This window comes from Dendrobates tinctorius, unplaced genomic scaffold (genome assembly GCF_039654945.1).
Source record: "Dendrobates tinctorius isolate UK_male_01 unplaced genomic scaffold, ASM3965494v1 ptg000211l, whole genome shotgun sequence".
NCBI classification, from domain to species: Eukaryota; Metazoa; Chordata; class Amphibia; order Anura; family Dendrobatidae; genus Dendrobates; species Dendrobates tinctorius.
In genome coordinates this window covers 3958322-3972238 of record NW_027361878.1, presented here as the reverse complement: position 1 = coordinate 3972238, position 13917 = coordinate 3958322, and the positions used below count along the sequence as shown (strand labels likewise).

At 41.0% G+C, this 13917-nt stretch overlaps 1 protein-coding gene across 1 annotated transcript in view; it reads left to right on the top strand.

Annotated features, from left to right (window-relative positions):
* Positions 1-13917, top strand: part of LOC141058202 (mucin-5B-like) — a 240773-nt gene that overhangs the window by 156868 nt on the left and 69988 nt on the right. Inside the window, exon 28 of the mRNA XM_073554349.1 lies at positions 2883-2926. Within this exon, the coding sequence (XP_073410450.1) occupies positions 2883-2926 (44 nt within the window). The remainder of the gene's footprint in view (positions 1-2882; positions 2927-13917) is intronic.

Genomic DNA, 13917 nt, shown 5'->3' with positions numbered 1-13917 from the left:
TATAAAACAGTGTGTCTCCTATTCAGTTATTGCCTATGCATTGTGTGGGTGGGCTGCCAAAAATTAGGATGCACCCCAATACCCCTTTCTTGAGATGTACAGGAAGGCCTTCTGAAAAAATGTTCCCATTATAAGAAAGTGGGTCTCCCATAGTGTTTGCCTATGCATTGAATGTAAGGCCTGCCCTGCACCAAAGTAACACGCAACCCAATAACCCTTTGAACAGATATCTGGATGGCCACATGGAACAAAAGTTCCCTTTATTTTTCATTTTGTACTGCCATACTGTTAGCTTATGCATTGAATGCAAGGCCCGTCCTGCCCCAAAGTTACACACACCCCAATAAGCCTTTGAATCCACGGACTGGATGGCCACAGGAAAACCAAGTTCACATTATTCTTTTGGTCCAGCCATACTGTTAGCCTATGCATTGAATACAAGGCCTGCCCTACCCCAAAGTTACATGCACCCCAATAAGCCTTTGAACCCACGTACTGGATGGCCACAGGAAAACTAAGTTCAGTGCTGAAATCTCATCTTCCGAGATCTTGATGCTGAGATCTCCATCTGCGCATGCACTGCCCCCAGTGGACATTTTTCTGGAGTCCACTGCACAGGAAACCATGGAACTGCCGGGGCTCTGGCCTTTCACAAAATGTCGGCAGAGCCCCGGCAGCACTGGAGACACCCACATCAGCACCGAGCAGTACCGCTGGACACCCCATAGCACCGCCATGCGCCCGCAGCACTGCCGGACACCCCCTCATCCCAGCCTGCTGCAACGGTACCAGTAGGGTATATACGCATTATAAGATGCACCCCCATTTTCCTCCCAAATTTGGGGAAAAAAGATGCGTCTTATAATCCGAAAAATACGGTATATTAGAAAACCAATTTTTCAAGTAGGACTCAAAAAGATCCACTAGGAAAAATTTAAATTCTATGGTTAAATTGAGCTCCATCCAAAAGAAAAAGAAGCATTACTGCTCCAGCATGTTGTACTGCAACCTTAAGGCCCAGTCTCACATAGCGACATCGCTAGCAAGATCGCTGATTCGTCACCGATTTTGTGATGCAACAGCGATCTCGCCAGCGATCTCGCTACATGTGACACATAGCAGTGACCGGCCCCCCTGCTGGATATTGCTGATCGTGCTCGAATGTCCTGGGCCATTTTTTCATCGTCGGCGTCCCGCTGGCCAGCATGCATCACTGTGTTTGACGCCGATGAGCATCCTCATTGGTGACGCAGAACTCAGGACGTAGGCTTAGAATAGCTGATGTGTGACAACGCACCAGTGATCCTTACCAGGTCGTATCGTTGTCGGGATTGCTGGTGCGTCGTTGAAGAGATCTGCCTGTTTGGCAGCTTACTAGCAACCATGTAACGACGCACCAGCGATCCCTACCAGGTCGTATTGTTATCGGGATCGCTGGCGCGTCGCTATGTGAAGCGGGACCCTTAGGCCTCTTTCACACTTCAGTTTTTTGCATCAGTTATAATCCGCCAAAAAGGCGGACAAGCGGATCCGTTCTAAACTGATGTGAACGGATGGCACAGGATTCGTTTTCAGACGGATCCTGAAAATGAAGAAATTTAAAGGAATCGCTGGCCGGGGAGAGAGAGAGAGAGAGAGAGAGAGAGAGAGAGAGAGAGAGAGAGAAAGAGAAAGAGATTTTTTTTTTTGTCCGGCACACAGAAAGAAATTCGGGTTAAATCAGTGTTTGCAGGATCCGCCAGAGAAAAAAACGTTACAAGCTCCGTTTTGAAATTTTTGAGGATGGTGACGGACAGCAACTTTTGGCGGATCCTCACAAAAAACGGATGCAACGGACAGCAATCCGTCACAATCCGCCATTAATGCAAGTCAATGGGAAAAAAACGCATCCTCAAAAAAAAATTGAGGATCCGTTTTTTTTCAAAACCTGGCGGATTGTGACTGATTGTAAAAAACGGAAGTGTGAAAGAGGCCTTACATAATATAACTTTTCCCCATGGAGAATAACAGATTATTTACTTTTCCTTCAAAAGATAATTGAAAACGATAACCTTATAGTTAAATGTTAATTTTCTTAGATTATTCATTGTGTAATCCAAATCATGGAAGTAACTCTCCCAGATAAACGTTTATTGGATTGTCCATATGGAATGCACATAATGGAAATAGTTGTGATGTTAATTCCTTCACCTTCTGCTTTGAAGTGGCCGATTTCTGACCCTCCATCTTAATATGTGACCAGTAATCAGACACACTAAATTACTCAGCTTTGACATCTATGCTCCATCTATTCCACATGATTCATTCATGCTTTTCATATCCATTAGTCTATGGGGCTGTTAACATTTCCATTTTTTGGAGGACAATCGGTGTGCAAAAAAATGGCATAGGTTTTTTTTTCCGATTTGCAGTTCAAAATCACCCATTTGAAAAGATTTGTGAAAAAATGCACAGCACACACACATTTTTATTTTTGCAGTCGTGAAAATTGGATTCCATACTAATGTGGCACGTGGACCTAAAATGGATACAAATTTAATCCAGCACACTGATTCAAAAAGGATCAGTTAATTTCTTGCAGACACAAAAATGGAAGTCAGTCAGTCATATTTCAATATTAGTTGTTCTTGGAGTGCTACTTTAAGCTGATACCCTCCTTATTCAGATATTTTCCACTGTCAAATTCCTTTTATACATGTGAATGGGAACGACGGTCCTAAGAATTTTTGCAACAATTCTCTTCTATGCAAACTTTGAAAAATAACTTTTAGATGCTCACTATTTCTTATCACCTTCGTATTCATACCAGAGTGACAACTGTAAAAAAAATTGTACAAGGGTGTATAAGTTTTATAAAAGTTATTCTTTCATTTTATGTTTAGTGTTTGCGCGATGGATAAGATCAGATGTCATTACGATATAACAGGTATGTACTGCAGTCATTTAGGGTGAATGTGTCAATAGTTTCATGCTGTTCATAGTCGATTATTACCTCTTTAAAGATGTTGATCGGGAGAGTGAATTTTATTGTGTACATATATAAGGCTGAGAGTGCAGTCATCTCAAGTCTGCTTAGTGTTCTACAGTAGGTAGGTTATATTTATTGCTAAATGCAGACGAATGAAAAATATTGATTTTTAATTTTTTTTTTTTAATGAATAATAAGTAACTTTTTTTTTTTTTTACCAAAGTGGTTGTTAGTTAAGCCATTTAAAAAACCTTTTAGAAAGGCATAAAATAATCAAAGACTTCCCAACATGGACAGGTGGCCTCTGCAGCCAATCCCTGGCAGCAGCGATGACCCACTATAGCCAGAGATTGGAAAGTAAGCAAAGAGGCAGGATCATAATAAGAGAGGCAATGAACTGTGATGTAAGGGTAAGACTTCTTTCATTATTTCCTTGCATTAAAAGACATTTTCTAATATGATAATGCTTATGATCTGGTTAATTAAAGCAGCTGTCTCATCTTCGATATCAAGTAAAATTGCAAAGTTCTTGTAAAAGAAAGCAACTTTGCAATTTGCCTCTTATTAAAATGTTTCTTTGTTCTCAAGAATAGAGCAATTTTTAGTGTTATTAATTCTAGCTCATTGCCAAGGTTACAGACCACTCTGCAATCTCAGAGTAACGTATGAAAGAAGAGTACGCCGTTAACAAGGTCCGTGATGTAGCGCCAGCTAGCATTGTTCTGAAGATGGCTGGATCACTGGATCCAGCCATTTTCAGTGTCCTAGCACTTCTCCCATGTTCAGAGGAAAATTTCTGTTCATGCCAGAGGTGTGAATATGTCACTGAACTGCTCTGTCAATCTTCGAACTTCACGAGCACAAAGAACCCTGTTTAAGCAGGAAGCTGGGAGACTCCTGAAGGATGAAGGTGAAACAAACTCTTTAAATGCATTGTGGAGCGATGTACCAAATGCTTTTTTGACTGTCTTTCTTCCATGACATCCCCACAAACATACTGTATTTACGCAATTGACAATCTGAATATCTCCTTGCATTGTGGCATGTTTGTCATGATTTGAAAATCTATATTTGTATCAGGCAAACTTTAGAGGACAGTTGCTGGTATACATGCTACATGGCCTCTACAGCAACTGATTGACAACTTTCTACCTATTACTGCACATAGGGAGATATCTGTCAATAAGCAAGGGAAGTATATCTCCCAAACATTCTGGCTTCAGCAGGACAGTCCCAAATTAAGAGAAGCTACTTCACAGTCTCAAGATGTCAAAGTTTCGTCCTGACTTCAGTATCCCTCAGGGACAGCATGGCGATGTATCTACATCTCTTAGAATATCCTGGCATGTCATCCTTTCTCCAGAAGTTTTTGATTATTTGCCAAACAAGAGTAGGTACATATAGTGGGGAAAACAAATATTTGATGCACTGACGATTTTGCAAGTTTTCCAACCTGCAAAGAATAGAGCGGTCTGTCATTTTTATCATAGGTACACTTCAACTGTGAGAGACAGAATCTAAAAATAAACATCTGAAAATCAGTATTTGGTCACCTACCAGCCAGAATGCTGGCTCTCACAGACCTGATATTTTTTCTATAAGACGCCCTCCTACTCTGCATTAATTACCTGTATTAATTGCACCTGTTTGAACTTGCTACCTGTATAAAAGACACTTGTCCACACAAGCAATCATACTCCAACCTCTCCACCATAGTCAAGACCTATGAGCTGCCTAAGGACACCAGGGACAAAATTGTAGACCTGTAGAAGGTTGGGATGGGCTACAGGACAATAGGCAAGCTGCTTGGTGAGAAAGCACAATGAATAAAAGAAAAACAAGATGGCTGTCAATCTTCCTTGGTCTTGTTCTCCATGTAAGATCTCACCCCCTGGGTAAGGATGATTCAGAGAAAGGTCAGGAATCAATCCAGAACTACATGAGAGGACCTGGTCAATAACCAAGAGAGCTTTGACCACAGTCTAAAACATTATCGCTAGTAACACACTATGCCATCATGGATTAAAATCCTGCAGGGCCCGCAAGGTCCCCCTGCTCACACCAACACATGTCCCAGCCCTTATTTAAGCTTGCCAAAGACCATCTTGATGATTCAAAGGAGGCATGGAAAAAGTAATGTATCGCCAGATTTTGTCCAACATCCTCCTTCCCTCAGTTAGAGCATTAAAGTTGGGTCATGGCTTGGCCTTCCAGCATGACATTGACCCAAATTGCAAAGCCAGGGCAACTAAGGAGTAGCTCCATAAGAAGAATTTCAAGGTCATGTAGTGGCCTGGACAGTATCCAGACCTGACACATTAGAAAATCTTTTCTTTGGAGGGAGCTGAAACTTATTGTTGCCCAGCAACAGCCCCCAAACCTAAAAGATCTAGAGAAGATCTGTATGGAGGAGTGGAACTAAATCCCTGCTGCAGTGTGTGCAAACTTGGTAAAGAACTACAGAAAACATTTGATCTCTCTAATTACAAACAAAGGTTTCTGTACCAAATATTAACTTTGCTTTTCTATTGTACCAAATACTTATTTAATGCAATAAAATGCAAATTAATTATGTAAGAATCATGCAATGTGATTTTTTGGATTTTTCTTTGATTCTTTATCTCACAGTTGAAGTGTACCTACAATAACAATTACAGACCTCTCCATTCTTTGTAGGTGGAAAAACTTGCAAAATTAGCAGTGTATCAAATACTTAGTTTCCCCGCTGTATATACTACTAGTATAAAGTCACTAGCATTGATATAACTCCACCAGAAGGTAGCGTCAATCCAGAGTTAGGGCAAAATATGCAATGTTTTTCATACAGTGTCTTATATGGCTTGTAGGATCTGCTCCTCTTCATCAGATTAGAAGTAAGACATCTATATGTGTGCATTTTCTATACAGTGCTTTATCCTAAAAGCCATATTTTTTATTGTTTCTCTTGAACACCATTTACAAACAAAGCAATAGGGACCGCTATGGGGACATAATTTGTGCCTAGTTTCCAAATTTGTTTGAAGGAATTTTCAAGGACCATCTAATCTACAAAAGCCAATATTTTATTCTGACTGTGTAGTTTATAAAAGGTTTATCAATATCATTTTTATTATTTTAACAGAGGGGCACAAAAAAATTAGATGAGGTCATCAACTGTATCAATAATAGAATTTTTTGGGCCACCATTTCACACACACTGTATCCCAGTCTATGTTTGAACTAATTCCTTGATTTGGTGGTATCACACACTACTGAGGACTGACTGGTCACCAAACATTCAAGACTGTTGATAGCAACAGTTATCTAAATTTTTCCAGAACATGCTACAAAATGTGACCCCTTAATGTACCCATCAGATATTATATAGCGTATATAAGAATTGAACTCATAAGGCCAGGTTCAAGCTATTACTTCTTCTTGCTGGTAATCCACCTGAAAAGTGCTTAATAAACATTAAAAAGAATTAACGTATTCCCAGCAATGTTATAATGATTTGCAATAAGACAGAGACATACTAAGATTTGCACGTAGCAGACAGAGTCCACTAACCACACTTAAAGGGGTTTTCCCACAAACAAAAGTTCATTTTAATCAATTGATATTGTAATAATAATATGTTCCACAATTGGATGTGTTTAATTAAAACATTCCTGTGCTGAGATAAACTTATAAATGTGCCCCTGCTGTGTACTGTGAAATGGCTGTGTCTTACCATACAGGAACATGGTCTGATCATATGACATCTCCTGGGCAGGGAAGGACACAAAAGAGAGTATAAAGACAAGACAGCATGGGACCACTGTCGATTCTTTCTTTGAAGTAAAACATTGTTTCAAAACAGTCAGGGAAATGATTTATGTCACAGAAAAAATCAGCTGTGATCCCGTGTTGTAATGTCTGTATACTATTTTGCATCCTCCCCTGCGCAGGAGCTGTGTTATGATCAGACAATGTCCCTGCACGGACGCAAAGTACATAGCAGGGACACATTTCTAAGATTTTCTCAGCGGAGGAACATTTTAATTAAACACATCCAACTGTGGAAATTATTATTATTCCAAGACCTATTGATTAAAATGAACTTTTTTTCGTGGAAAAAACCCTTTAATGAAAACATTTTGTTTCCCCTAAGACAGTTTATAGCTTTAGATGCAACCGTGGTAAATACAAGTGCTGTTTTTCCATTACTATTAGTGAATAAAATTCTTACTGAACTGTGGGTCAGATTATGTAATCTATCTCCTAGGTTACATGAGCCTCCAGTATATAGGATGCACCATCCAACCCCCGTGAAGCTGTCCAAATAAAATAAAGATAATATCTTAAAAGGCTACCCATTACACAGAGTCTCAAGACTCAGGGCAAGCCATCATAATTACAGTTTTGGCAATTTCTTCGTAACGTACATGGAACAGATTAATTCCATCACCACCAATTAGGTTTGGCCACCTAAAAATAGGGGAATGTTTTGGATATTCAAACTCTAAACCTTAATCCCAACAGGCCTCAGTAAAAGTTTTAGGGAATTTAATTTATACCTATGTACCTACCCCTGCCCATCATTTACTTCCCATCCTTTTTGATGTTGTAACCTACCATATTTACACGCTACAACACTGTGAGGCAGAAGGATCTATACAAACCATAATCATGACCTGGAAATCGCCACAAGCTTTTGTTCATAGTAGATCTGTATAGCAATATCCTATTTATGTTTAATTTTCATGCAAAATTGTATTCCCTGGTTGCTTGCTGAAAGTTTTACTTTGGGGTTAACCACTGATCATACAGTATATTGAATGTACAAGTAATTATGTACTTTATTAAATTACCAGATTATCACAATATTATTAGATTATCATATAGGTCTCCATGCATTTTTTTTTAACTATATGGGACCGAAATATCTGGAAGTGCATTGGGTCATGACATTGCCCTTCTAGCCTCTGAGTCTCAAACTATCCTCCCTACCTAGCAGCATACTCCTCTGTTTGATAGACAGGTTGTTTGCGCTAGTACCCAGCCACTGACTTATCTTATCAGCTTGGAGAGGGTGCTGCTAGGAAGAAAATAGGGCATGAGGCTGAAGCATTAGAAGTGTATCACCATGCCCAATTAAACTTCCAGACACATGCAGGGAATTTTGAAATTCAATTTCTTGCTTTTGGAGCTGCATTTTGGTTTCATAATAGAATCAAATGTCAATTATCTATTAAAGGGTTGCACAATTATGTGAAATATTTTGAGAGGTTACGATTTTTGACAGGGTCCTTATATTTTAATTTTCTGCAACAGATTTTAAAGTAGATTTTGAGGAGTTACATTAATGGGGTTTTCCAGGCACCACATAAATTTCTAAAGTCAGTATACAGTGGGGAAAAAAGTATTTAGTCAGCCACCAATTGTGCAAGTTTTCCCACTTAAAAAGATGAGAGAGGCCTGTAATTGACATCATAGGTAGACCACAACTATGAGTCAAAATGAGAAAACAAATCCAGAAAATCACCTTGTCTGATTTGGCAATTTTTTTTTGAAAATTATGGTGGAAAATAAGTATTTGGTCATTAACAAAAGTTAATCTCAATATTTTGTTATATATCCTTTGATGGCAATGACAGAGGTCAAATGATTTCTGTAAGTCTTCACAAGGTTGGCACACACTGTTGGTGGCATGTTGGCCCATTCATCCATGCTGATCTCCTCTAGAGCAGTGATGTTTTGGGCCTGTCGCTGGGCAACATGGACTTTCAACTCCCTCCAAAGGTTTTCTATGGGGTTGATATCTGGCTCCAGGACCTTCACATGCTTCTTATGAAGCCACTCCTTCATTGCCCTAGCGGTGTGCTTGGGATCATTATCATGCTGAAAGACCCATCCACGTTTCATCTTCAATGCCCTTGCTGATGGAAGGAGGTTTGCACTCAAAATCTCAAGATACATGGCCCTATTCTTTCTTTCATGTACATGGATCTGTCGTCCTGGTCACTTTGCAGAGGAACAGCCCCAAAGCATAATGTTGCCACCCCCATGCTTCACAATAGTTATAGTTTTCTTTGGATGCAACTCAGCATTCTGTCTTCTACAAACATGACGCGTTTTGTTTCTACCAAACAGTTCTACATTGGTTTCATCAGACCATATTACATTCTCCTAATACTTTTCTGGATAATCCAAATGCTCTCTAGCAAACTTTAAATGGGCCTGGACATGTACTAGCTTAAGCAGGGGGACACGTCTAGCACTGCAAGATCTAAGTCCCTGGCAGCATAGTGTGTTACTGATGGTAGCTTTTGTTATTGTGATCCCTGCTCTATGCTGGTCATTCACTAGGTCCCCCCGTGTGGTTCTGGGATTTTTTCTCGCTGTTCTTGTGATCATTTTGACCCCATGGGGTGAGATCTTGGGTGGAGCCCCAGATCAAGGGAGGTTATCAGTGGTCTTGAATGTCTTCCATTTTCTTATTATTGCTCCCACAGTTGATTTCATCACACCAAGCTGCTTGCCTATTGCAGATTCAGTCTTCCCAGCGGGGGCTACAATTTTGTTTCTGTTGGCCTTTTACAGCTCTTTGGTCTTCACCTTAGTGGAGTTTGGAGTGTGACTGTTTGAGGTTGTGGATAGGTGTCTTTTATACTGATAATTTCAAACAGATGCCATTACTACAGGTAATGAGTGGAGAACAGAGGAGCCTCTTAAAGAAGAAGTTACAGGTCTGTGAAAGCCAGATATCTTGCATGTTTTTAGGTGACCAAATACTTATTTTCCAGCATACTTTGGAAAATAATTCTTGCCAAACCAGACAAGGTGATTTTCTGGATTTGTTTTCTAATTTTGACTTTCATAGTTGTGGTCTACCTATGATGTCAGTTACAGGCCTCTCTCCTCTTTTTAAGTGGGAGAATTTGCACAATTGGTGGCTGACTAAAAACTTTTTTTCCTCACTGTATGTGGTTTCAGATTGTCTAATCTTGACATTTGCAATTTGCGTACTGTCAAGATTTCGCTCTTCTATTAGCTTTCAGCAGTCGTCATGTGTACACAGGTATACAAACTGCATAACTGCAGTAACATCCCAAACAGATTGTCATTCACTACTTTCAATAGACCATTGAAACATCTGATAAAGTTGCCAAACGACAAGTAACAGCAAGTATCTAAATTGCATACTTGCAGTCAAATGACAATGTCTCAAGCTAGGAAATGCTTAGAATCCTGACTGTAAGCAAACTGCATACTGTAAAAATTCACCAATCTGAAGTAACATAGAGTGACTGTAGAATGTAAATGGAGCCAAACCAGAAGGAGTTTATGGATACACACCAGGACAAAATTGTTGGTATTCGACTGGTAAAGTTGGAAGAACCCACCATGGTCACTGAAATAAATTGAAACTGACAAAAGTATATTTCAATTTCAATTTACTGAATATCAACTAATGAAATCAGACATTGTTTTTGAATTGTAGTTTAATGGAAAAATAAAATTCACCCAATTAAAATGGCCTGGACAAAAATGATGGTATACTTCAAAAAGTTTGAAAATAATTTGACCATAGCGACATGTTAAACTAAGTTGTGTACTGTAACTGACATTACAGGTGTCTTCAAACTTTTATTCAATCAGTATGCCTATTTAAGAGGTGCAAAGTAGTCACTGTACTGTTTGATATTATGGTGTGTACTACACTGTATATGGAGCAGATTAAACTAAGTAGAAAGTTGTCACAGGAGATTAGAAATACATTTATAGACAAACAAGTTAAAAGTAAAGGCTATTTAACCCACTCCAAAAAGATTGATGTTCCTGTTACTATAGTTAAACATAATTATCAGAAGTTTAACCCCTTCACGACCAGTGACACAGCATATGCGTCATGAAAGTCGGTGCCATTCCGACCAATGTCGCATACCCTGTGTCTTGACTTGAAAGCCCCCCTGCGGGTCGGGTGACCTAGGTCACGGAAAGGTCACCCGACCCGCAGATACAGGGGGCTTTGTACTTCACCACGGGGGGCGTGGCTTTGCCCCCACGTGGCTACGATCGCTCTGATTGGCTGTTAAAAGAGAAACAGCCAATCAGAGTGATAGTAATATTTCATCAATGAAAATTGATGAAATATTACAATCCAGCCATGTCCGACGCTGCTGTAGCATCGGACATTGCTGGTGACACTGATCCGACCCCCCCACCGGTTAACGGGGGAAATCTGCCCCCCGCCACTGAATGACAGCGGCGATGTGCCGCCGCTGTCATCATCTGCCCCCCGCCTTCCCTACGCTCCCCCCGCCTTCCGATCGCCCCCTCCCACCCCCCAGTACTCACCGAGTGCCACTATGGCTCACGGTGTCCTGCGGTCCCGGACCATGGGCGCCGCCTTATTGGAAAATGGCGGGCGCATGCGCAGTGCGCCCGCCGGCTGCAATTTACTTTCATTCATTTTGATCACTGTGATAAACTCTCACAGTGATCAAAATAGAATGAAAAGTAAATAACCACCCCCTCAATTATCACCCCCATAGGCAGGAACAACTAATAAAATAAAGAAATTATTTTTATTTTTCCATTAGGCTATGTGCCCACGGTGCGTGCTAAAACGCACACCAAAAACCGGACTCCTTCCCAGAAATCGCGCGGTTTTTTCCGCGCGATTTCACCACGATTTTACCGCGATTATGATCGTGATTTTGCCGCGATTTTCGTGTGCGATATTCAAGCACTTTCCAAGCGATTTGAAGCATCGCTTGGAAAGTGATTGACGGTTGGTCACACTCGTCAAACATAGTGTTTGACAAGTCTGACCAGGTTTTTACTATTGAGGCCGCCTATGCGGCATCAATAGTAAAAGATAGAATGTTAAAATGCTAAAAAAAAATAAAAAAATCGGTGTATATTTACCTTCCGGCGTCCCGCGCTGCATTCCCGGGCCACAGCGTTCCCAGTAATGCCTTGCGATACCTGTGATGACGTAGTCTCGCGTTGCTATAGCGATCTCGCGAGACCGCTAGAGTCACGCGAGACTACGTCATCACTGGACCGTGCCGCAAGGCATTACTGGGAACGCTTAGGCCGGGAATACAGCGCGGGACGCCGGAAGGTAAATATACCCCAATTTTTTTATTTTTATTCTTTTTTTTAACAGGGGTATGGTACCCAGGGCCTGGAGGACAGTCTCCTCTCCTCCACACCGTGGGTACCAACCGCACATGAGATGCTTAACTTCCCGCATGGTGGGCATAGCCACATGCGGGAAGTAAGCGATTCTCATTCATTCCTATGGGTGCGGAATCGCGGCAATTCTTTGCGATTCCGCACAAAAGAATGAGCATGCTGCGATTTTTTCCGCGATGCGATTCTGCCGCAGAAAAAAGCGCAGCATTAGCACAGCATGTGCGGAATGCCATAGGAATGCATGGGGGGGCGTTCTGTACACGATTTTTAAACGTTTTCGTTGCGTTTTTGCGCCGAAAATCGTGGCAAAAACGCTTAAAAATCGCTACGTGGGCACACAGCCTTAGGGTTGGGGTTGGAAAGAGGGTTAGAGTTGGAAAGAGGGTTAGGGTTGGAAAGAGGGTTAGGGTTAAAAGAAATTTTTTGTTGGAAAAATTAAAATGTCCATTTTTTCTTTCCATGTTGCTTTAGTTCCTGTGAAACACCTGAAGGGTTAATAATCTTCTTGAATGTAGTTTTGAGTAGCTTGAGGGGTGCAGTTTTTAGAATGGTGTCACTTTTGGGTATTTTCTACCATATAGACTCCTCAAAGTGACTTCAAATGTGAGGTGGTCCCTAAAAAAATGGTTTTGTAAATTTTGTTGTAAAAATGAGAAATCGCTGGTCAACTTTTAACCCTTATAACTTCCTATCAAAAAAATATTTTGTTTCCAAAATTGTGCTGATGTAAAGTAGACATGTGGGAAATGTTATTTAGTAACTATTTTGTGTCACATAACTCTCTGGGTTAACAAAATAAAAATTCAAAATTTGAAAATTGCAAAATTTTCTAAATTTTCGCCAAATTTCTGATTTTTTCACAAATAAACGCAAAAATTATCGACCTAAATTTACCACTAACATGAAGCCCAATATATCACGAAAAAACATTCTCAGTATCGCTAGGATCCGTTGAAGCGTTCCTGAGTTATTACCACATAAATGGACACTGGTCAGAATTGCAAAAAATGGCCTGGTCATTAAGGTCAAAATAGGCTTGGTCATAAAGGGGTTAAAGGGGACTTGACATGATACATGGTGCTCAAACTGTGGGTAACATGTATCAGCCTGTAACACTGATGGGTGCAGACCTACTGCGCCACTGGTCGGGCTTACCCTGACTAATTGGATATCTGGTCTTCATTAGTGCCCCTGTTGGTGAGGATAGGCTTGGGCCACCGGATAGCCTTCAGGTGCCACGCCAGAATAATGTCCGGACCTGCAGCAGCTGACCCAAGCGTCAGAGAAGGTTTGCATGGCACAGAGTGGAAAGACATGTGTAGTCAGAAGGCCAGAGGTCAGGGCAGGCAGCATAGGTTAAGGATGCATAGTGGAGGACAGGATTGGAGATAACAGACAGGACAAAAAACAATCCAAGTCTGTAATGTAAGAGATAAACAACAAAACACCTTGACTGGGAATTAGATGCTAACAGCAAACTGGAACCTAATCTTAGGCCCAGGTGTGGAGAGTGGCGCTGCTTGATATATTACCTGCTGGTTAGTGATTGGCTGGTGAATCTGAACCCTGCAGGACACATCATAGTTAATTCCTCCAGGATCTGGCCAGGCCCTCCAACAGACATGTGAAAACAGCATACATAAACACCAGTGCTGAGGAGTGCTGCAAGAGACAAATGTAGCAAGTTGGTCTGACATGAAGAGAAGCAGTGGGGTGGCCACAATGAGTAAGGCGGTGCTGAGAAGGAGAGTGAGTTACCGCCGAGACACAGCCACTGGCTG